Here is a 25,237-nt window from a genome sequence, read left to right on the forward strand (position 1 = left end):
TGCATAAAAGCACCGAGGTGGACCGTCTCCGAGTCAGCTGCCTGAACGGCATCAAGCTAAACATAAACCGTAACTGCACAGGGCCACATTTGAGAATTCGGGATTACGGGCTATCCTCGTGGTGCTGCTTGGATCCCCTAACAACCTCCGCCCTGCTCCATCCTCCAAAGCTCCTGGTTCTTGAAAAGCTCTGACAAGTCTGTTTTGCCAGGACACGGCCTGGATTTGTTCTTGAAATGTCACCAAGGTTTGCAGGATGAGTGAATCATTTCCATGCAGCAGACTCCTTTCTAAAATAAACACAATACTTCACAATTTATCATTATCTGGTGTTATTGATACACAAACCAGGTCCTTCATGCTGCTATATAAATATAGATCAAGTGAGAACTGAGCTACTCCTGCCTTCAAAAAGGAGCATTAAGGGCTGTACCCGCACTCAGCAAACTTTTGCACTGATGCCAACCTTCAGTAAAGAAGTCAAACATTAACTAAGGTCCCCCTGGAAAAAAGAGTTTAAGTATTACCTTCAAAAACGTATCCAGAGAACCATTCTCCATGTATTCAGTTACTATCATTACTGGTTTGCCTGGAAAAAAGAAAAATGAATTATTAGCAACCCATTTAGAATGAAAAAACAAAATAAAGGAATAAAGTTTTTCATAACACTTGTGAATATACAGCAATGCAAAAGTAAATCTGCACTGAGACACCGCTACCCTAGAGGGGAACGAAGGGCAGCCCCGTGTAACGGCTGGAGGACTGAGTCCTGCGGAGGGTTTAGATGATTTTTGAGAAAGTGGTCACAAGCTGACAGCAGATAACCTGTGCCTTGCTCACCAACACAGCCTCCCCCTAATCCATGCCATCCCATGTGACGAGTAAGCACACCTGGAAATCAAAATTCCCTTTTACGTCTCCTATATAATAACAGGAGCTCTTCCCAAGACGCATACTGTAAATACAGACTAATTCAAAGAGCGAGTTAAAAAAAAGGGATCAAAATAAAAGTTCAGAACAAAAGACCTGGCCTCCTATTGTTGACAGGAATAATGTTTTTCCAAATCCATTTGATTAATTTTCATGCCCGAGTCATTTTAATGGTAATTGTATATAGTTTTTGCTCAGTTTTTATATCTAATTTCTCGCTAGCTTGCCACAATGACATAGCAATAATTAATGTGGTGTGCTCCAGTCCTTGTAAATTCAATGAAATCTTATAAGAACATGTAAATTATTTTTTATTTAAATCAATTTCCATTAACTCGCATGAAGCCCAGACAAAAGAGGAGCTGTCAATTATTTCTAAAGTGCATTATAAATGTCTTTCGTAGAAATGATCAGTGAGAGCTGCTGCATGTCGCAACATGCACATGAAGGCGAATGCTCTCAAAAATCAGTTCATATTTTACAGTTTAGAGTTGATCTTCCTCTTCCCTCTTTCCCGTTAACTCTTTGCCTAATTTACTCTCTAATTATCTGCATAATCCAGGTAATAATCTGGCAGCACAAAACAGTGTGAAGTGCAGGTTTCTTCCAGAACTAAACTCTTTTTTTTCACACCAGCCCAGGGTCCCAGGATTGCATGGACTCAGCACGATGGGCACAGGTCTAAGCCCAGCAGAGTAAATTCCCTGCTTGGAAAGCCTCTGGGGTTACTGTATTTGAAGATTTCTGGCACTTTTGTTGCATTAGCTGGCTGCTGCAGGTTGGCAGTTAATTGTGGAATAAATTAGCCTCATATCCAAAAGCGTGAAAATAAAGCCACCAACAGGGTAACTTTGAACCGAGCAAGTTAAAAGTAAACGCCGAGCCCTTCGGAAGTGCTCGACGGAGCCTCGGTGTCAGCAGGGTTCCCGCCCGCGGGCGTTACGGGGCCACGAGAGGCGCGCAGATGTCATTCACGCCGACGTGCGAATGCCACGCGCACGCCGTCAGAGCGACAAAACGGGGCACGCTAACGAAAACAGGACCAGCGGCCCCTTTGCACAGCAGAAATGGCTAGAGGCTTCTCTGCAGGGGGACAACGAGGACGATTAATCCAAATTAACTAAAGGTGTGCGTTTGAAGTAGATTAGTTAAACTGCACTAAGCCCCTGTGTGGATATTCTCATTCAGAATTAAAAATGGCCTAATTCAATTTAGGTTAATTGACTTCCCAAGTAAATTATGACGCATCAAAGACATCAAGACCCTGAAGATCCGAAACAACGAAGGGCCAGTGACTAAAATGCTCATGGAAAGAGAAGTTAGGCCTTAAGAGTTTGTGACAGCGTCACGGTTGGGAACTCAAATAGAGATTGCTGTGGTTTGTGTAAAAAAGAAGGAAAAAAGCAGGTTTTTACATGCAAACATCCAGAGAGCCAAATGCTGATGGAAAAATCTCGACTGCTGCTGGGGAGCTCGGCATCTGTGTCCCCAGCACCGGCTGCTCCAGCACCAATTTTGGAGCGGTTCTGCTTCCACAAGGAGAAGAAGGCTTCCCCACCTCTCCCCTCTAAGCTGTTCTGTGATTAACCTTGCCAAAGGAAACATCTAGAGGCCGAGACAGTGGAGAGCATCTCCCGGCGGGCCCCGGAGCGCGGTGGGCAGAGCCATCCCCTTGGCTGCGCGGCTTCAAAGCCACTTGCTGCTTCTGTGGCCTTTGGTTCTCACTACCACTATAAGGAAAAATCAGCTCACTGGGCAAACAGGACAGCCTGAAAGAGCCCTCATCCTTTTTTCATCCTTTCCCACCCTTTCCCAAAGCCAGCGAAAGCTTTAGACTTTAGCCTGCATCCCTGGACCCCAGAGAGACATTTCCCCATTTATTTACTTCTTTTGGCTTAATGCAGCATGCTCTGCGTGCTGGATCATAGGATCAATGCACTGCTCCCGCTGGGGACACGCAAGGGGGACATGGCCCTTTGATGGTGGCCCATGATGGGAACATACCTCTGGGGCAGAGCTACAGCCTGGGCTGCCGCTGCCGGACGGCGCACCTGCTGCCGGCGGCAGCTTTTGCGCTGAGATTTCTGCCAGCCGTTTCAGAGTTAGCCTTTTCCCAAGCCCTCGCCTCTCTCATACTCTATACCCGCGGCCACTTTGCCTGCGTTCAGACTCGCTGTTCTTTTTAAAAAATGATGTACGCAGAGCGGTGACTGGAGTTACCCAAATTTTCCTCCACCTGCACTCCTACCTCTCCCATCAGCTGTATTTAAAGGCAGCGGTGCACAGCAGCTTGTACCTACTTTTTGTGACAACGCCTTCCAGGTGGATGATGTTGGGGTGGTCGAACTGCCCCATGATGCTTGCTTCGCCCAGGAAGTCTCGTCTTTGCTTCTCCGTGTAGCCTACCTTCAGGGTTTTGATAGCCACCGGGAACTCCCGTTTTCCCTGCAGTTTCAATCGCCCGCTGCAGACTTCTCCAAATTCCCCTGCAGAGGAAATGGGAAAGAAAGGGATCATAGCATGCCGGAGGAGCGCACAGCATATGTCTGTCCATAGGAAACACATATGGTATACAGCCCCGCTCCTATAGATCGCTGATCAGCAATACACTGTCATGCGCTCCTGGATGTGGAAAGCACAACATCCCGGTGATCAGCTACCCAAACAGCCAGTGTAACACAGGCCAAGTAATTCGCCAGCCCAAGAAAACCAGGAAGCTGCAAATCTTGGTTTTGTGGAAAGATATGTCAAATGAAACATTCCTAGTGATGGGTTTTATCCCCTCCTATAGGTGAACTGCTCCAGTAGTGGATTTTCTTATATTTAAATAGTTATCTCTATTTCCCATTTGTTATTTTTTTTCCCTGTTTCATGATGTTTTTGTCTACTAGATTAGAGAGTCTGGTCATATCCTGTACCATCTTCCTGTGTAGATAACTGAAAAACACAAGCAAGCTTCTTCTTAGCCCTCCTTTGGTAAGTTAAATAGATGGAACACTGTTAGCCTTTCACAGCAATATACATTTTTATAGACCATAAACCCTTTCTGATTTTGCAACCACTTTTTTTTTTTTTTTTTAGTAACCCAAATGGATTTTTTTTTCTGGTGAGCAGTAAACTATCTCCAAAAGTACAGTTTCAGAAGATGCAAAATATTCCTAAAGGTTGGATGCATGTCTAAACAAACAGATCAGCTGGAAAGAAAATGAGAATTTAGTTTTTTTTTGTTCAAAGAAGTTAAATGCTTCAGGCTTCTACATGCATGTTTCATCTCAAACGCCTTCTTAATTTCTGTTTTGAAACTGAGCTTAATGGGGGAGGAAGAGAAAGCTTAAAATGGTGAAAAAAACCTGAGAATTAACTGAATCCTTTCCCTTAAAATCTACAGAAAGAATTTAGCTTGGTCCAAACGGACGATTTTTTGCTGGTTTTAGTCACTGACTTTCAAAATCGCCAATCACAAGCTTTTCCAACGCTTGGAACAAGGCTCTGCATCACTTGCAAACTGCCTAAGAGGACAAATATTTGACAGATCATCTCTGATTTCCAGCGCTGGGAAAGGAAACCCTCCCGCGTTGCCAAGGGGCAGGAAAGGCATTTCCATACCAGCTCCGATAACTCTTTCGATCGTTATGCAGGAAGCTTCAATCTCCTTGGCAAACTCGTGCACAGCCTGGTTCGGGTCCTCGTAGGTATGGGGGTCGATGTAGGTCCTCACTCCCGGCAGCTTAACTGTGAACGCAAATCGCAACGTTACCGTTTCAGGCCCAGGAATCGTTGCAGGAACAACTTGCAAAGCCAGTCGGACAGATGAGGGTTGATGCAGGGCTGCAATAAACTCTGCCCTAGCAGTTACATATTACCTAATCAATCAGCCACGTTATTTCGGATGTAGTTGCTGAGATTTAAATGAACAGAATATCTGCAGTACAACAAAGCCTGTGGGTTGTATCATTATAAATCTAATCAATATCAGGCTTTTTTCTTTGGGACTTGAGAGGGAAAAGGTATTTTCATTATCCTTATTATAAGTTTGTTTTGACAATCGTTAAGGCTACTCACATGAAGAACTGCTCATCAGTCTCCTACGACAGCTACATTACACTGTGGTTCTTAATTGATTCGCTTCCTGCTACCTTCATTACACAGCACTAATGGAAATTTGACTTTTGCTCCAGATGCATTTGCCTTTTCCACACCAAAAAGCACCTAGCTGTTACACAGCCACAGGTCCCACCATGCTTTACGGAAGAAGGGTTTTCAGACATTAGCTTTAGATGTCCAGAAGGACTGACAGCAGCCATAGGTTCGTATTTTTAAGTATCACCGTACATCTTTGCATATTCAGATGAGCTTACAGGCATTAATACGGTATTTCTGTAAGCTCGCAACGCAAGAAGTAGGAATTACTCCTTACTCCTTTGCAGAAGCATCCAAGGGAAATAGCAGCTGTGGGCTGGGTCCTCGCTGCTGGCTGGGACGAAGCAAAGGTTTAAAATAGGTATTCTGGACAGAGACATCCAGACCACAAAAATGTAATGCTGTTATGTGCCAGCCAGGCAAAAATTAATAGCATCCTGAGCCGTGCAGCAAGAATTCCAGCCAAGACGGCTAGCTAGATAGATCTTTTGCAATCAGATCCCTCGACTTGACCCATCCTGGAAAAAAGACGTACAAGAATGAAGTCGGGCACATATAAAGCTGACTGAAGTTGATGGAGCTGTTTGAGTGCAGAGTTAAGCCTGGACTGGGTTCTCCATGGGACCTGGAGTGGGGGAAGATGGGGACTTCCGAATAACCGCATTAACTGGATTCTTCTGTGAATTACCAGCAAAATAGTTTCTGCAAAAACTCCCACTTGTATTTCTCATTACCACGGACAGCCAAAAACATGTGTACGCAGCTTCTCTCTTTACTCACTGTGGCCATTATGAAAATGCATTTTTTCTTCTTCTGGATCTTGTTTAGCCTTGCTATAGCCACAGCGCCTGGAAAAAAAAGCAAAAGAAGAATGCTTTGGTCTCTGGCAGAGCTGAACCCCGCTCATTACTTCAATCGCACAAAGCACAAAAACTTGGAGCAGTGACGAATCCGAACTCTCAAGTGGCCAGATTGCCGCTGTCCCAGTTTTAGCTCATCAAACTACTTGGAATTTCCCTAAAGTGGTTCAGGGCCCAAGGCCCACTGATTTTCAATTGGCCTTGTGCTTCTAAATCCCACAGATGCTTCTGAAAAACTCCATCTATCATACATCTAATTTAGCTATTATTAGGAAGAAAACGGCAAGAACAGGAAGGACAATGGAAGGGGAATGGGATGAAACATTAAAATCACAGAAGTGAGATCTCCTGGACTGCAGAGCCCCGGCCCTCGCTTTTACAGGTGTCGTAACGTCAATATTATGTGGTCCCCTTCACACGCTGTACAGGTCCTTCAACTCCGAGGCTTTAGAAAACAGCCTTGTGCCAACATCCCCATCTCATACGCATGCAAAATGATGGGATAAAAAATGAATACCTGTCGTCTCACTGCCTTCAAAGGTCTCCTATGCATTTCTGCCTCTGCGGGTGTTTCCCGCGCACCTCCTATCTTTAGCCGGGCAGCGAGCTTTCATGCAATCCCTCCTGCCCAGCAGCAAGAGCTACTGCTGCGGCATTAGCACCCAGCAATGCAAAGCACGCTGCCGGATCGCACGCTGGAGCTGCTAACGCAGCTCCCCCAGGGATTCCTCCTGTTAGTCTTTGGCTGCTCTCCCCGATGCCTCCCGTGCCCCAAAATGGGCAGGTTTTGATTTCTAGGTGGTGTAAATCCCACTGGTTTTCTAGGGGATGTTTGCATGTAAGTGGCTGCTCGGGTGGTGTCTGGGACCTGCTTCACTTGGAAAACCCCTCGGGAAGCTGCAGTCTACAGGGTAACTCTGCGGGCACAGCGCCCTGCTATATACACGTACATATATGTATATATGGGTCTTGGCAGGCTCTCTAAGCGAGCCCCACATCAGCGGCCGTTTTGGTGCGGGAGATCCCTGGCTAGGACTGGCTGGAAATGGTTTCTTCTCCTGTTCACCAGTTTTCCCCTGCTCCCCAAAGGTATAAAAACTAAACATGTGAGGATCAAAACCAATTGCCATTTCTGGCACCTCTTTTTTTTTTTTTTTTTTCCTCTTTTTTCTGCTGCAAAGTGTTGAAAGTTAAATCAGCTTTCTGCAAAAGTAATATTTAGGACTGGGGCGGGGGAAGGAATTTTCAAAATATGTTCTCAAAAACCTCAGATTTCCACTTATAAACAGGATTCAACTCATCCTTGTGCTGCTGAAAGGATATACAAAATCCCTTCTCTTCATCTTTTAAAGCAAAAACACTTATCAGGGCTAGAGTATTTCGCCTACAAAAAAAAAAAATCTCTTTTCCAGCATAACCCTTCTTACTAACCGCATCTCAGGATGATTCAGCTGTAAAGAGATGCAAAGGCTAAAACTGGAAAGAAGGGAGGGAAGAGAGAAGCGGGGACAGGGAAGCCCTCCGGTGCAGCAATCTGAGCACACCTCAATGCAAAACGGCCAGTGCTTTACCGCGCAGAAACAGGGGCCAAGGCAACCGAGCCGCCTCTGCCCGCGCCCTCTCCGGAGCCGCGTAACGCGTACAGCAGCACCATACAGCAGCACGCCGCTTCAACACACTAAATCAGGCTCTGCCACCCCCAGAGCATCGTTAAAACAAGCCCTGACGACGCGCGGGCGCAGCTACAGGACTGCGACTCCGCGGCAACAGCTCGGCATCACTAACAAACCTTCCTGCAAAACCTGTCCGGCACTTGTCATCTGAGCCTTTCGCAGCCTCACGTCCTTAAATCGCTCCGAGAAATAGCCCGTGCATACGTTGCCTGGAGCTAAACCGCGCTTCTTCCCTTCTGGACCTTTAGCTTTGTTAAATGCCTCGCAACAGAAGTTTTTTTTTCTTCTTTTTTCCCAAACCAAATTCTATAAAAATCTGCAATTTCAGGCTAGCAGCCCGGCTGCACTACGCAACGCAGCTTACCAGCAGATAAATTGCCTAAATTTTTGCTTTTAAAAGGTATTTCGTGGCAAAAAAAAAAAAAAACTACTTGTTTGTGAGATTTCTGCCTGTGCATTTGTTCTCAATATTTATTGGAAAAAACTGCAAGTCGAGGTCTCCTGATAGAAAATTCATCCTCTCGCTTACTGTCATTGTACGAAACGGAGACCTTCTGTATATTTTCTGTATCCTGTACAGCAAAAGTATAAAGATCCTGATGCTCATTTTATCTCCCGCTGAGCTTGAGCCACTTGGGCAAAGAGCTGACGTAATTCAGAAGCACGCCTGAATCTCAAGCCATTTACTCCTGCTGCAGCTTCGTCCCAGTTTCTGGATCTAGAAAGCAAATAGCTTCCTTGCACAGCTCCATGTTTTTCAATAAAAGTATCAGAGGGGGGGGAAAAAAAGTAAGATTTTAAATATTCTTAGGGCATCATGTCTTATTTAAGAACTACTTGCAGATTGGCAGGCGGCTCATAAAATATTGATGGGGCAGATTATAAAAGTGAAGTTGTAAAATGATCCCTATATAGGTTTATGAAATATAAAACGGACAGGTAGAAGGATGAAGGACCCACGTGGGAAACCGAGGCCCGTAGCCTCACGTGGCACAAGCCAGCTGGCAGCGGAAAGCCACGACCCCGCTGCCTTTTCCGCTCTTTTCCCAGGCACCGCGGGCTGCTCGGCTCTGCCCGATGCGGTACTGCACCTCCGATTGACTTGGATGCCGTACAGAGGAAGTTCCCAAATTCCAGGCACGGTATTTTTAGCCGTCGGTCTCTCGCTGCCGCCTTTGCGTTGAACGACTCCCCGCTTCCTAAAGCTGACAATTAAAAAATAATCGAGACAAGATGCCGTTTGCCCTTCTTGCAGGAAGCTCCCTCGGAAGTGAGCCCCATAAATCTCTTTAAAGAGCTCATCCTGCCTTCCTCGAGCACAGCGGACGGTGCCTGGGCCTTGAAGTCTCTTTTCCCATCCGCGCCGCCCAGCACAGCAGCTTGTCGCTGCGTTTTTTGCTCCGCGAGTCAGCAGGAAAACTCGCAGAGGGTATTTGCCAGGTCTGGATGGCTTTCTCCATGCCTCTCGCCTTCCCTTATAACCAGTCTTGTTCCTTTGCTGCATTCGGTGCTCTTCTGAGTAGGCACGTCCAACATTGCCACCTTCCTGATGCTGCTCTTCAGTGCTTGGAAGTTGTGAGAACTGATTAAAAAAAATCTCAACAGCAAAAAAAAAAAAAAAAAAAAAGGAAGCCTTTGGCTTTGGGGCCTTTGCAGGCTGATGCTGGTTCCTCCCTGGGCTCCAAGTAAGGGGAGAACCAAACCACGGGACGAGAGGACCCGGGAATGGTCCGCCCCGGCCACCGCTGCGCTCCGCGCTGGGTACTGCAGCTAACGCTACGCAAAGCCTCAGCGTCCTCCAGAACACGGAGTCCGAAAGCTTCACGCGCAGCTGCCCCGGCTACAGGGCGCACGCCGTGGCTGGCCATGAACGCAAGCGGGAAGGCTCCGCGCTCCTAGGGCGGCAAGCAGACGCTCTACGGTTGCAATTAAACCCACCCATGTTTTGATGAGTTGTGAACGAGGAGAGAAGAGGAGAGCACAGAAGGTGGTCAGGCAGCCCCGTGCGAGGCGGTCGCAGGACGGGGCAGCATGCAGCACAGACACCCGGCGCCCAGCGCCAGCAACGATATGTCCGCGGCACCTCGGGCATATCCTTGCAAACAGCTCCACGTCATCAGCACCGATGGCATACAGCTCGTTGCACCGACATGCACCTCACATGCCATTAAAAACGCTCCCTCCTGCCTGCCCCCTCTTTTGCTTTCTTTTTGGTCAACTATCCCCCACCACCGCCACCACCACCACCACCACCCCCGCCTTGGTGACAGGTTTGGGACGAAGCGTCCAGCGTCCAAGTTAGGCGACGCTCGTTATTGCGACACGTGGCATCGCCGGCGCGCTGTCTGCATCGCCCCAGCACGGGACAACGTAGCAGACTGGCGATCCCCTGCTCTTACTGGAGAACCTCTGTGCTTCGGGTTAAGGCTACTCGGAGTCGTTGCGAGACACAAGCTGGGTGCGGAGGCCGGATGTGAAAGCGATTTGCAGGTCGGTACAAGAAAGGGAGAGGGCGGCGGAGTGCGCACGGAAAACACGGAGGTGGGACACCGAAGGGGAGCCAGGGGGGGTGGGCACACTGACCATATTAGGCTCGGATAGGCAACAGCACGCAGAGAAGAAGCCCACCCACAGCCATGATCGCAGCAACTGAAAAGCAAACAAAAAGGCCCAGGATAAGGAATAATCCCACTGCCCTGGCAAGGTGCAAATACATTGGCAACATTTTCATATGCGCTACTTGTTCGTTATTACTACTCGGAGCTTCTAGTCTCATGAGCGTGCGTTCGCCCGGCAGCGGGCTCCGCAACTGCCCGCCATCCTGCTTGGAAAACCCGCCCAGGCAATTTTCGGTTACTGAATATACCGAAGTGATTTAGCAACAGGTAGATCTTCAGTACGACATATAAGCACGGGCCCAGTGATTTTGACAGCTATTCCAGTTAAAGCCAGCTGAAGATCTTGGTTATCGTTTCTCATAAAATCATCATCATGCAGTGTTCCCCCCCGCAAAACTGCGCCCTTCAGATTTTTAAAGTAGAGCTTACAATGCCTGAACACATTAAAATAGCCTATTTTGACAAAATTAACATTCTGCAATTGCACTTCCTTAAATTATGATGCAAAATAACTTCAGGCATGCAATGATTTACAGAATTATATACTGGATTATGTGCTTACTTAAATTAGAGCTGGCGAAAAATGTCTCTCTCAGCTCCTTTTGCATCAGTGGAACGACTTGCAAGCATTTTATAAGCAGTGATGCCAATTCTTTTACCATAATGGATAACATTTGATATTTTCATAATGCCCCAGCTCCCAGACTCATATTAATATAACATGGGAAAAGTTCAGCTTTTACTAAATCTCTCCGTCGATACCCGTTAACCCTGGAGGTCCAAAACCCCAAAGTATACAAAAGGAAGTGGAACTTCATATATTTTGAGTCCATTCTTCTGCTTTCTGGGCTAAGCTCACATGGCTTGAGTGAAGGGGACAGGCAAGTCTCTAGAAGATGCCTGTGGCTCTAGCTGGACTGAGATGACTCTAGCTCCATTAGCTTGTAATTTAACAGAAGGCCTTTTTCACCCCAGGCTTCTTCTAACAGTTGCTATCACCAAACCTTCCCACACTGCTCAGCATCCAAAGTCAAAGTTTTTGAAACAACAGTTCAATTAATCTGAAAGCAACCGTTTCCTTAAAAAGAAAATTGCTCCCTGTTTTCTGATACACAGAAACCTGTTTGGGTGCCTGATAGGAAACTGAGCTGCTCTGAAACAAAACCTGTTCCCTGCGGTGAGTGCAAAGTACTTAAAATCTCAGTCACTTTCTTTATGGGGAGAGGGGGAAATGCTCAAATGCAAGTGAGCCTTGATTCCTTGATACATCCCTATTCCTGCACACCAGTCACATAACGCTGTGCTTTCGGATCTCATTTAGGATCAAAATAGTAAAACGTGTAACATTAGAGAAAATCTAAGACTACGGGAAACAAACTAAGCTGGTTCAGCGGAGGACAAGATTCGCTCTGCAGTCCAAGGAGCACTTGGACAGGGAAGCGAATGCAGTAACTGGCCTCAGCAGTTAATGCAGAGAAGGATTTATCATTGCTAAGGCTTAAAAGACCTCTTGATCTGGCAAAGATACTTGACAAGAAAGCACTTCAGAATATGAAAACCCTGAGGCCAACAAAACTGGTTTTAAAATCTTTACCAGCAAGCTGACTTGTTACCTGGAAGTCTCTCAGGTCTGCTCAAGGTTAAGAGGAGACACTCCCGTATATCAGCAAAGGTTATTGAGAAAACACTTGCACGGTTAAATTCCCTTTGCTGCAAAGTGCGAGGCGCTGATGTGGCAGCATCTCCAAAAGCCTATTTGCAAATGAGGTTTGCAACCCTGCAGATGGTCAGGGACAATGTGGAGAGCCTGGAGCCGCAGCGGAGCCTCTGGGACCTCCGTGGCGAGAGCTGCGTCCCTGGGTCTTGGCTACACCAACCTACAGTTTTGAGTCCTCTTAGACGAGAAAAGCTGACACTCCTCCAGCTCCAGCAAAGGTCACCTTGTACGGCCTCGGTGGCTCTCAAACCAAACTGCCTGGAAAACCAACTTAAATAAATGTGTGCCAGGAGCACTTATCAACACCCTTGGCCCACTTTCAATCCTGCGACTGCATGCTTGCTTCATGAAATATATATGATGTGCCTTCTCTCAATGTAATTAATTTACTACGGGTCTGCAGATGACCCAGACAACTTTTGGAATTCAACTGTGTTTCTAGTGCCTAGATGCAGCTCAGCAAGACTCTGCCCTATATAGCTGCGGCCGGTGAAGACTTGGACGCGTGCTAAATGAAAGCCTCCTCCTTTGCTTTTAATAAGCTGTTCTAATGGGATGCTCTTGAGAGGCATGCAATTAGAGACCAAAATGCTCGAGGCTTTCTGGGAAGATTTTTCTGCTCCTTTGCGCAGCCTTGTGAGACGGCAGCGACGACTGCCTCCATGCCTAGCTCAGAAGGCCAGCACCTCGTGAGTCAACGCGCATCCTTCAAACACCACCACAGGGACATTATACGCTGCAAACTGCTACAAGCGTATTGCAGAATAACTGAAAATACAACAGCCTGACTGGATGATGTACGTACAGTGGCTATGAGGAAAGGAGGCTACCACTTCCAGGGAAGGGAGCTGCGCTCGGAAAGATCTCGTGGAAATGGGTGGTATTATACTTCCTTGTAATCTTTTCTCTAGGGCAAGTGTCACAGCACGCAGTGCCTTCAGGAGCGGTCACGCTGCTTATTTCTAGTGCCCAAAGCACAGCGAAATCGCTGGAAGTGCAGAAGGATGCCAGCCCGATGGTCTTTTCCACTCTCCACCCACTGCACAGCCAAGACGTTGTAAGGCTCTATTTTAAGACACTCAAATCCCTGACTGCACGCTATCCGAGTGCATTACCCTAGCAGCTGCAGGGCCTGCCCAGTGCCACCAAACGCAGCTCTTCCGAACGCAGGTGCTGCCTATTCCTCGCTGACCGTGCTACCATCCTGTCCCTGCCTGGCTCGGACAAGGCTTGTGCAGAACAGACCCACCAGTCGGTCACCTATCCGCGATGATCCGTCTGCCCCGTTCCTTCAGCTGCGGGAAAAGGTACCGCCAAAGAGCAAAGAGGCTGTTAACGTGCTGGCTGCAGTAAAATGAATCACGGGAGACAACGTCATATAGGAAAAAGGAAAAGCAGGCAGGAACATAGAGATAAAATTCCTTTAAAATGTCACAATTAACAAAAATTGTGACTCACGCTGGAAAAATCCTCCCTATGGAAAACATTATCTACAAACTGTCTTTGCTGTTTCCTACGGAAATATCAAAAAAAAAAGGAACTATTTTAAGCCCTGACACATATTGGAAAAAGATTGGGGTGTGTGTGTGGGGGGGATGTTTGTGGAAAAACGCATCCGTTTTGACCTCCCGCATCGCACCAGGTTGCCAAAGCCGGAATACACGCCAACAACCCTCTCAGCTCCTCTGCTCCTTCAAAGTCACTTTTTAAAAAGATGCACATATTTGTGTCCAGCCAGTAGCCCTCTGCCACTGCAGGGGTGGATATTTAAAAGTCTAAATTAACTGAGGTCAAGGATGGATACTCTGGTGTGGAAGCCTCTAATTGCCAATACCCAAGGGGCAAGATTTGCCTTTGCTCTGTCTTTTGAAGGCTAGTTCCTTGCCAGGAGAGACCTTCTGTATCTGCACAACATGGGGTGAGGGGTGGGTTTTGCTGCTTCAAATATATTTTTGTTAACTTCTAAAAAAAAAACCCTCCCTCCAGTCCTTTGGAAGATCACTTTAGATGGAAAGGTCATCTGTAACAGGTAGATAGCTGGCTATAAATGCAGGTGCACCGCACACTTGTTATTTCTTTTGAGCGGTTTTTGCAAAGCAGCTCAGCATTGACCTAATAGTATTTCCACTGAACTCGCTCTCATTTAACTCGGTAGAAGCCCGTTTCTTCATTTAGCGCTACGAAGCTCTAAGGCGCGGGGGACCAGAGAGAACTGCAGTCCTCAACACTCCACCTAAGACCCCTTGAGTTTTGTAAGCAGAGTTGTTTTGAAGGGCAGAACAGGCAAAAACCACTCTGGAGCAGAGGGTTGCCTTCCCACCGCTGCTCCCTTGCAGGCTGTTCCAACCTTGCAAGGTTGCAACCTTGCGCCTGGCCTCCCACCTAGGTTTGTCATAGGACTGCAAGGGCTGACGGCACACCGGCAACGTCTGCAGCACCTTACTCCCCTGGCAGGATGTTGCGTGCAGTCTCCGCTACTGATGTATGCCCGACACAGATTTTAAAACAAAAGCCTGCAATGATTTCAGATTAGCAGGCGCTTCAACTGAGAACAGTGATGCAAGCGGCATCTAATTCAGACATTGCTAGGAGAGCAAATTTAGCCTCGCTGCATCTGTAAAATACATTGTGCTCTTCAGAAAAGCACATAATCCTAAGAAAACAAAGATCGTAACAACTCCGTGTTTAATTCAGTGCTTGTATCTGGTTGAATAATAGATCTTCAATTCACTGGTTTTTTTTTTTTCTTTTTTTTTTTTTTTTGCTGAGATGATTAAGGTCTGATTCAGGGATTCTTTGATTTGTAATCTTGATTGTTATATAATTAATATGCTCTTGATATAAAGACTGCAAGACTTAAAAAGTTATCAGCTATTTTGCCTAGTGGCATTGCAACCTTGGTCAGAGGACAGGCTATTTCCAGCAAGCTTTTCTTGAGCATCTGCAAGTAAATCAGCTCTGAAATGCAGCTTAATTGTTTAGGGCAAAGCGCATTTAGTTGCAAATTCCCAGGAAGCTCCAGTTTCAGCAACAAAGCGTGCTTCCACAGATGGACGCTGGCGCGTGGAAATGCCGCTGTGACTAACGCCGAGCTGACCTTTGGGTTAGGGCCAGCTGCCAACGGGAAATGCCAAGCTGTTATTTACCTTTGCTCAAAAGGAGCGAGAAACTGCAGAGATACTTGAAAAGCCAAAAGGAAGAGGTGTGGAAACTTCTGCCTTCAGAGACCTAGTGGAAAATAAAACGCCTGCAGAGCCCAGCAAACTCCTGAGTTGTATGGCTGCAAAATAACTTTCTAAACTGCAGAGAGAAGGAAGACTTTCCCCATCCCTTCCTTTTCCAGTTTCCCCAGCACTGTGAGTGTCCTCACTCCTGACATGCCTGGCAAAGAAATGCCATGAGACACCCGTGGCAGCAACATCCCAATTTTGAAGTGCTTAGGGACGGGTGGGGGCCCAGGAGCAGCACAGAGTTGGAGGCAAGGAGCCTGTCTGCAGAACAAGGAGCACCGCTGCACACCTACAGGGTTTTTCTCCCTAGCTTTGGAGCTGGGCAGAACCTGCCCTCCTGCGTTAGCCAGGGAGGAGAGCAAGCCGGGAGCTCGGCGTGGAAAGCAGTGGTGCTTCCAGTTGAAGCAACTCCTGGACATCAAAATGTCTGTCTTTGCAAAAATAATTAGTGGAAAGAATTAGAAAAGGACATTTAACCCCCTGGTGCCAAGTGCTGGAATACGTAACCACTCCAAAGACAGAGCAGAGTGTCTTCCAGAAGCAGGTTAACAGCTTCTAAAAGGGATTAGCCTGTGACTTGGAATACATTTATCACCTCAGCAGTGTCCCAGCATGAGAAACACTCCATGAATTGTCTTGAAATCATATCCAAGGCAAAGCAGCATGACTGACATATTTCAGTGGCATTTCTGCTTCTTCAAAACAGGAGCAATTTTTTTGTTTTGCTTTGTTTAATTTCAAATTGGCTGCCAACTTTCTGGGTTTCTGGGGTTTATTTGGCTGTTCTCATGAGTCACTCAGCACACTGGGAAGGCATTAAAATTCGCAAGATCTCCAAGTGGCTAACAAGCCCTGCAATCCTGAAGCTACTTCTCTAATGATGAACCAGACCGTGGGGCTGGAGGCTGCTCCACCACCTCCAGCTGCAGGCCTGGGTTCTTCCCAGTCTGTGCAGCCACAGCTTGAAAAGCTAAAAATGAACTAAGAGTTCATCTCCTCTTTTTTAAAAGTAATTGGGTCTCTGGGTGGTTTGACTAAGGGGATATCTGACCTAAGGGACACCAGAGGCCTGGTTTTCATTAGTATCACGCTCTCCTGGCAGTAAGATATGCAGATTTGGACATGCCATGAGCCTGCATTGGCCAGATCTTCCTTTCAGCAGCAGAGATGGTGAAGATGAGCCAGTGATCACCCCCAGGCCCTGTGCCTGCCCCTTCCCACACACCCTGTGTGGCCCTACAGAAGAGCCTGCCACTGCCCTTGGGGTCCACAGAGAAGGATGAGAGCAGAGCTCCTTGGAATAAGGCCTGAGGACCACACCTTCCAGGTGAGGGCCCTGGCTGTTGTCACTTCTCACTTGTGCAAAGGTGATTTCAATATTTTGCATGACATGGGTCATGCATGACGTGGGTCACCTTTGGCAGGAGGCTTGGAGGTAACTGTCTCGCTGGACATGAGGTGAGTGGGTCACATCTGGCTGTGGAAGGATCTGAACCGGGCACGATCTTATCTTGCACAACTCCAGAGTTACTCTCTTGCATCCCCGTTGCGGATCTTGTCCCAAGAGCACTGCTGAGTGTACTTCAACATGAGAAAGTGGCCAGCACAGACAGGAAGAAGCTCAGAAGGAAATGGCACATAACCATACACCCCCACAGACCACTGCACACTTCTCTTGCTGAGAGGAGCACTTACTTTCTCATTTTTAAGCCCCAAAAGTCTCTCGAAGAGCTTAAATGGCTGCGCTGGAAGAGGGTGCCAGTGTCTGATCCTGAAGGGAGATGAGTCTGCCACACTTACCTGGTAAAACAGGGAATAACTGTGTCCTCCCAAGGATGCCTTATGCCTGGGGACAGAGCTGCTCAGCCTAGCCAGATTTCACAGATGCCCTACTTCCTCTGTGAAGGCAGCCCCTCAGCTGACAACCTCAGTATCAGTGCAGCTCCTCTGCAAATATCTTGTAACTATTCTTAATACTTGCCGTATCTTGTAATTTAAGAGTCACCTTGCTAGACCCAAGCTAGAGAGAGACCTGTATCATGAATGCCACAGTGGGCTGATCGGTAACTTATAAGCAAAGATGTTTACTCCTCACTGAGAACAAATGCAGCAGTATTAATAGATGCTGGCATGGTTTCTTACATTGCTTTGCATGAAGGACACTGCAGTTGTTTGCCTGCTGCCATTAAAATAAATGTACTACGCCTTGACAGGTACTTCAATGACTTTGAAGAATACACGTGTAGCGTATGAAAAAGCGCCTCGGATGCAGGCTGCTGTGCAATTTTAGTGACGCGGTACAAACCGAGACTGACACAAGCCAGATTCTTCCCCATTACCACACTCCCTTGTTCACCAACAAGTTCCATCAACTTCCATTAGAGTTGTCAAGGACTGTACAGCCCAGGCTTTTATCACTTGCCTATGTTTAAGCACAGGAGAAGTCGACGGGACTGCCTGACGGTTTGATGTTGAGCGTGTTCCTCGACGAGGGCAGCGCTCTGAATAAATTGCTAGTGCGTGGGGAAAACGTTAGCACCCTAACACATGAAAAATAAAACGCAGGCTCCACCAAGCTTTGGGCATTTGGCATTCTTCTCTTTGTCTTCACATGTGTTCTATTACAGTTAAGTTTTCTAAGTGATAAAAGCCCATTGCAAGATCTGAGTACGAACATATGGACTTCTAGATTTGCAAACACTGCCCTTTACAGACATTGAGCTCTGTGATAATATTTTACCCGTGATAACCTGTTCTGTTCATTTTTAAAGGAACGTGAAAATGCTCCTAATAATCAGGGCCACTCTATGCGTAGAGTTGAAAATCACTGGGAAGGGAACTACATCTGGGAGCATGCTTTTGCAATTCCTGCCTGTCCAAACAGATCAATCAGCCCACCCTGGTGCTGTTTTATAGCATTACAGCTTGACAGCTTCATCCACGTGGCACATGCACCTAAATGGCGCTAATCAGCCAGTCAGATAAAAGTTATCACAAAAGTTGGAGATATATAAATACACAGCTGTTTCTCTTACCTTCCACTGAGAAGGAAACCGATAACGACAGCCAGCAGAATAACTCCCACTGTTACAGACACAACAATTATAGGAATCTGGCTCTGGTCGCTGGATGCAGCTACTGCTGAGATGAGAAACAGAAAATGGAGATTAAGGTTAAAACGACAGTCAGCACGCCCGTGAGTCTGTCTTGTAGGGCTGCCAGTGAGGTTTCAGATTTACCAGTTCATTTCTTCTTTCCCTCTTTGCTGTCTCTTTCTACTTTGGAGAGGAAACAGGTGAGAAGAAACCAAAATATGGGCAAAACCAAGTCAGCAAACAAACAAACTTGCATTTCGTTACTGAGTTCAGAAACTGAAATGTTACAGAACTTGCCGAGTTTGCAAACCAGAGTTTATTTTCCTGGGTCTGCTGCATTAGAAATCACTCAGATCAAAGATGAAAACCCCAGCGAGCTCCTATTTGCAGAAAAACATTTATGGAATTTATTCTTTATTGCTAAATAAGAGGCACGAGCAAGATCTCTGGGGGAACTGAAATTACCTGTGCTTCAGAAAGCTATAAGCACTTGCGTACTAACTCCTTGTAGCATCCCCGTTGCACCGCCGGATGCCTGTGAAACAGAAATCTGCTAAAACCTGCACCAAGGATAGTCTTTGTATGTGATAAGGGCAGCTGAACTCTTCCAGACTGTGCCTTTGAAATGATCCCTTTGGCTAAAACACGGCAGAAGACCCTGCGACACAGAGCCGCTGCCTCGGCGGCTCTCGCAGCAGGGCCGCGGGAGCAAGAGCCAAGCGCAAGGAGGACCGGCTTTAAGGAAGCTATAAAAATAAGGCATTGCGACCCCGTGTTAATTGTTAACAGAAAAGAAAGTAGAAAAGGGAAGGCATTAAACCTTCCGCTGCAGCGGGTCACGGTGGCCGCCTGGCGCTCGGCTTCACGCCGGCGGTGGGCCTGCAGAAGTACAGCAAAGGATTTTCTAACGACTGGCCCAATCCATCAGGTACTTAACGTTAACGGCTCCAAAGCCCTGCCACCGTCCGGAGATTTTATTAGCCTCACAAATTTATAGAGGCTCCTTTAGATTATGTTCTATTGCTTTCTTGGCACAATAATTAATAAGAAAAACAGTTAAAAAGAGATCATTAAGCTATTTCTCCAGGCGTTTTTTGCACTGTTCAAGGGACAGGGAAATCACGGAGGTCCAAGTGTGACCTACAGGAGCCCAAAGGTGCAGACGCACAAGCACATCTGGGACCTTGCTGCCTCAGACAGGGGCGGACCTGTCTTATCCCTCTGCGAACAGTGGAGAAAAGAGGAGGCCAAAATAACTTAAAACTGGTTTTATTTTTCCCCTCCGTTTCTCGGGTACGTTGCTTAGACCACGCAGCTGTAAATCGCTCAAGCGTTGTAAAGTGTGCTGAGGTATCACCACAGGATGCATCAGGAAAAAGTCCTAATGCAGGTATTTGCAATACAGACTCTAAGGAAGTGCCACTATTTTTGGCTCAGGACTGGAGGTGGTGACAGTGCTGGATCAAATGTGCATATATGCAGTATATTATTCATTAATATTCTGAAACACAATTGCTCTAATTACTCTAAACTAGAAACTTTCTAACAGGAGCCAGAACTTCTCCAGTACAAAATAGAATAATTTTCCATGTAATACAATTTTGTTGCTACTTATAGGACACAATTAATGGTTAATACAATAAGAAATACATTAAATAGATAATTCTTATTGCATTAATGCTTGCATCATGATGCAATTTGCACTGTATTAGCTCAGTCACTGGCTCCACAGCTACATCTGCACATATGTAATGATTCCTTTAAAATCTATTACAGCTTAAAAAGTAACATCCATTGAAATGACAACTTAGAAACTTTTTTCAAGGAGATGATGATGAATTTTGAGTGATCTGGAGTAACCAAAGGATTGATGAATTTACTTTTCTAAGGAAAACATCCAGACCAATTTGTTGTTTTCCATAGAAGGAACAGAGTATTTCCAATATAAAATTTCTCCCCCCGGGCAAATAGTCTAAAAGATTAATAAATGTCAGTTGTACTAACTGAAACAGAGCCACAAAAGCACACGTTTTCTGAGGGTAAAAAAATATCTTCGACACCTCCGCGCGAGCTAGGTAACAGGGACCCCCACAGCCACAGCCGCACACACGAAAACCATGGCACCGCGCTCTGCCTTCCTCCGGGATTCACCCCGCCACGGACCGATGCTCCAGAATCCCAGCCTGCATCAGAGGCATTAAAACATTAAAAAAAAAAAAAAAAAGAAAGAAAAAAGAAAACCAAGCAAGCCCTGAAGCAAACTCCCCAAGTTTTTAGCAGACCAAGCAAAGCCTCTTCAGCCTGCACTGAGCATTTTTTTTTTCCTCCTCGTTCCAAAGCATAAGTCAAATTCCTTTCCTTAAGGCTGCTGCACTGGCAGCCAAAGGAAACTGCTGTCCAGGCTGACTGTGACTTACACCGCAAGGTGCTGATGCCACTGATGTCCTTCCCCTCGCACGGAGCCACCATTTAAGGAGAAAGAAGGGGTTTGTCTCCTAGATGCAATCAATGAATGTTTAAGAACAGGGATTTCATCTACTGGGTTCGTTCCCATCGTCTCCCGGCACTCCGCCGCGGCTTTAGGGATGGGGATAGCCTCACCCATCCTCGCTCAGCAGTGTGAAAGCAGCAATCGTTCGGGGCTAACGGCTCTCTCCAAGGGACCATTTCTCCAAGCAGTGAATTTTATGCATTTCTGAAGCTTAGAGATCTCCTGATGCTCCAGCTCCCACCCAACTCAAGGTGATGAGGGACCTGTCCGGCCCCTGGTGATGACGTGACCCATGTTTTTAACTACAAGGACAAGGCCAGAAAAAAAGAGAGAGGGCGAACACGAGAGTGACAGAGCTCACTGCAAAGATATCGATCCTCGGACTGCTTTCTGGCAACCGTTACAGAGACACGAGCTGACAGTAATTAAAATGACTTACACACTGGGCTGGTTTCAAACTCAAATCTTCGACTGAAGCCACCGTATCCAGCAGCCGTCCGTGCGCGGATCTGGAAGACGTACGCCGAGCCCGGTTTCAAGCTGTCGGCCGTAATAGCTGTCTCTTTTGATTTGATGATGGTGTAGCTCGTCTCCTGGTCCTTTCCCCAACCCCCCCACAAGAAACACAGAGTTCAGCCACACGAACAGCGGCTCCTGCAGAACACGCCCAGACCACGAGCGTCGCAGAAGAAGCACCATCAAAACAAGCTCTCCCTTCCCTAAGGAGCATGGGGCAAGTTCTCCGGGTAGCACGGGCCAGAACGGGGGGACTTGAGCTTCTCTGCGCTTTGACACGGCAGTTGTCCCTGCCGCCCGTTAATGGCAGCACCTACCTCCCAGTAATGCCACGAGAACCCCCTATTTACCCACTGGGCAACTTCATGCCGGCTTTCCTCCATCCACAAACTGCAGCTTGGCCAGCAACAACAAACTACAGCTGCTGGAAAATACCTAACTTTGCCTTAGTCTTCTGAAGCAACGAATTTTAAGAAATTTTTGCTACAATAAGTCTTATTTAAATCGGTTTTGGATGTGAAAAGAGTTTTAGTTCTTTGATTAAAATTTCACTCGCGTGCTTGGTCATTACGGTTGGAATCATTTACCGAACCAAATAATCTGGACAAGAGCCCATAGATTAAGGCCTATAAACTTGGAAGCTGCTTTTTATCCACCATATTCTTTCCGATCCAAATCTTTATAAGGTAAGGAAAACTTCTCAGTAATTCCCTACCAAGATTTCTACAGAGTAATTAGGATCTGCGTGGATTTTTCTTTTTTAATTTGGCAACTTTTTATTGGGCAACTTTCCACAGACAGCAATATGCTTTGGATACGCTGCAGAAATGTCCAAATATAGGATTATGTATTTTCTAATTAAAGCTACGCAAGACTGTACTGGAGGCATTTCTATCTGCCTGCCTTTTCTTTCTTGTTAAGGAGTGATTTCTCTTTAAAAGAGTGTGATCTGACAAAACTCAATTTTCCAAAATTTTTAATATAGACTGCTCTCACCCCCCTGCAAACCAGCACTCTAAATAACGCTGTTGTAAAGGGCTGAAAAGCAAGGGAATCTAAAAGACAGCAGCAACAAGCAAGAAGGATGAAGGGCGACCTCACGAACGTAACTGAACGAATAGTTAAAAACCAGAAAGTGAGTATTAGTTCACATCCTCACTTGGATGTCAGCCCAATTAGGCTTTCAATACAGCGCCGCCTTCTGCAAACATTTAAACACTTGCGCTTTCCTGCGGAAAATCCTAAGCTCCAGTATTAGCCTGAAACGAATAAATCAAGCTGGCAAAAGCCCTCGCTGGCTGCAGCAACTTGCCCGTGAACGACTTGTGCTTTAAGGACTATTTACTGAAGCTATTTGGAAATAGCACATTTTAAAACCCCATGCTTTGCTAAAAGACAACACACAAACTAAACAAAATGAGCAAATGTATGCATTTTGTGGGTTGAATTATTTGCTCATTATTAAGGTTTCTGGAGGCTAATCTTCCCAGGCCACTCCAAGGCAAGGATTAAATGTAGCAAAGAAGTTGTTCCAACAGCGTAATGAAAGAATCAGTAATTGATTATTTCAGGCAAAAGCAAATCCTTATTCTTTCCTCGTGCCTTGTTACAAGCTCGCCGTTCAGGAATAGCAATGCTTCCAGAACCCCAAGAAATTATATTCAACCGATGTTTCCAAAAATAATCCAAGGACATGCTGCACTTTGCACACAAATCCCTGCACAGCTGCTCGAGCCCCAGGGTCTGGGCAGCCGCTTCGTCCCCAAAACGGCTCACGCCAGGCGCTGTCTGACGGGGAAGGGGGACAGAGTGGGCTCAGGCGGCCCGGCACGCTCGGCGGTGCCCGAAGCGTGTCCCAGAGCCCCCTGCGGAGCCACGCAAGGAGCCAACGGCTCGTTTGTGGAGTAACGGGGAGAGAAGCCTTCTTCGTGTTAGGAGACCTAATAGAGGCAAGCTTTGCAGGAGGAGAGAGTGTATTTTTATTAGATCGAGAAAGAGCTTACAGCTGGAAAAACCAGGTAAGCTTTTAAGCAAAGATGCCCCTCTTCAGCTCCTAATGGGCACGCTCTCCCCGCAAACCTTCCTCCCCTCCTTACCCCACGGCTGCGATGACACCCGTGGAGATTCCACGCCTCCGAGCAATCGGATCTGCAAAAAACTGAGCTCATTTGTTCATCCCTACGTTCCTCAGCATCTGCCTCGGAAATAAAGGTCCTCCTCCGGGCAGCCCCTTGCCAAAAAGGAGCCAGCGTGCGGGCGCCTGGCGGCTCTGTGCTCAGCCCGCGGCCAACACAGCGGGATGCCCTCCGTGCCCAGGGCTGCGAAGCACCAAGTGAGCCCAGAGAAGAGTCTACCACGGGGATGGGAGAAGCTCAGCAGACCTAACGGGCAGCCCTGGCAAAAAAAAAAAAAAAAATAAAAACACCAGACAGGCAGCAAAACCAAGCGGGGAATGTAAATGCTAAGGACGAGGGTTAGGCTGATGTTTCCGGGAGGCGAGGGATGCTCGATCCCCGAACGCTCTTATTTTTAACAAATGAGCAGGCTCGAGCTTAATGTGATAAGGCTGGAGAGGAATCTGACACGCAGCTCTAATGTATTTGTTCAAGAGAAGTGCCACACTAATGGAAAACAACACCCTCATTTCAAGCCTTCCTAATCATTTACTGCAAAATCAATCTGACATTGATTTATGCATAAAATTGCTCCATTCCCTTCCATGACTCAGATAATTATAACTAAAAGAAGACAGGAAAGAGAAGGTACTTGGGATGCTCAGCAATCAGTCCGTCACACCTTTTCAAAATATTTGATTTCGTATTCCAGGATGATGCCGTTGGGTCGATCTGGCTCCTGCCAGGAAAGGGAGATGCTATTTTTAGTTATCTTTCCTTTTTTCACACTACTGACCGGAGAAGGTGCTGCAAGACAGGAGAAAAACAAGAGAGACAAAACCATGGTTAGTAAGACAGCTCGCCACGTCCGAATTCAAGCTCGTCATCGCAGCTTTGACGCAATGGGAGCCTCAGCTACTGCTCAGCAGTGGGGCCCGTTCCGGCCTCGGTGCTATTTGCCCCCGGGAATCTCGCTGCTGCTGACGTTAAGGTGCAGCCCTTGAAGGTTTAGCTGCCCTTCGCAGCCCGCGGGTGTGTGGCAAGCGGGCCGGACTCTTCGCTTTCGGTTTGATACTTCTGAGACATCTCAGGTTGTGTTTTTGACCGTCCCTGCCAGCTTTTGCTAGGGGGAAAAGGCATCCGCAAGCCCGTCATTTTGTGCCCGAGACGAGGTCTGTAGCAACGCTGGGGACTGAGTGCAAAGCCCACGGTAGTAAGCGAATGCATTTCATCTTCTAAAAATTTTTTGCAACTATAAAAAGTCGCTTCTTTGGTACTCAGGACCAGCTACTTACCACATACTCAAAAAAACCTCCCTCAAAGCAATTAAGTAAAATAAAGGCAAACAAACAAGCTAATTTCACCAAGGCTGATTTTCAGCCCAAAAGAGCAAGGGAACAGCTCTGGGTGATACCCCTGGACCGAAAGCTAGCAGTGAGCTCGCCTGCTTCAGATGGGTTCCCGCCTCTCCAGCCTTTTCACTCCCAGTTTTTCTCACTCCTGTTCACTAACTTCTGGCCCATTCGGGCTCTCAGAGGAGAGCGAAAGGTGCTGGCCGTTTCTGCACCGTTTTCTGACGGAGAGCTGGCATCAGCTTCGCAGACACCCTTTGCTCTTTAGCAACCGTGCAGGTGTGACGCCAACATGATGGCTAGTAACAGCTAGACTGAAATTGCCGGTCCAGCAGGGAACGGCAAAATGCACCGAAAAGCACCCTCCCTGAGAAAGTCTGCTCTTGAGAAAGTCTGCTTCAAGCCTCCCATCTCCACCTACTTAAACTGAAGATACCGACAAAGCGCGCCGGTTACACGGCTCAGCGCCAGAGGAGGAAGGTGCAGGTATTTTGGGGTTTT

At 46.9% G+C, this 25,237-nt stretch overlaps 1 protein-coding gene across 7 annotated transcripts in view; it reads right to left on the bottom strand.

Moving 5' to 3' along the window:
* The window catches only part of EPHA5 (EPH receptor A5), a 165,982-nt gene that overhangs the window by 19,121 nt on the left and 121,624 nt on the right, over positions 1–25,237 (bottom strand). For 3 of the 7 annotated variants that reach the window (XM_062574422.1, XM_062574424.1, XM_062574419.1), the window contains exons 6-13: positions 24,067–24,191; positions 21,194–21,353; positions 18,204–18,309; positions 10,187–10,252; positions 5,851–5,918; positions 4,537–4,662; positions 3,231–3,416; positions 528–589 (exon numbers count right to left, since the gene is read on the bottom strand). In XM_062574422.1, the coding sequence (XP_062430406.1) occupies positions 528–589; positions 3,231–3,416; positions 4,537–4,662; positions 5,851–5,918; positions 10,187–10,252; positions 18,204–18,309; positions 21,194–21,353; positions 24,067–24,191 (899 nt within the window). The remainder of the gene's footprint in view (positions 1–527; positions 590–3,230; positions 3,417–4,536; positions 4,663–5,850; positions 5,919–10,186; positions 10,253–18,203; positions 18,310–21,193; positions 21,354–24,066; positions 24,192–25,237) is intronic. The other 4 variants (XM_062574423.1, XM_062574421.1, XM_062574426.1 and 1 more) reach the window with 3 other exon arrangements.

This window comes from Rhea pennata, chromosome 4 (assembly GCF_028389875.1).
Source record: "Rhea pennata isolate bPtePen1 chromosome 4, bPtePen1.pri, whole genome shotgun sequence".
Taxonomy (NCBI): Eukaryota; Metazoa; Chordata; class Aves; order Rheiformes; family Rheidae; genus Rhea; species Rhea pennata.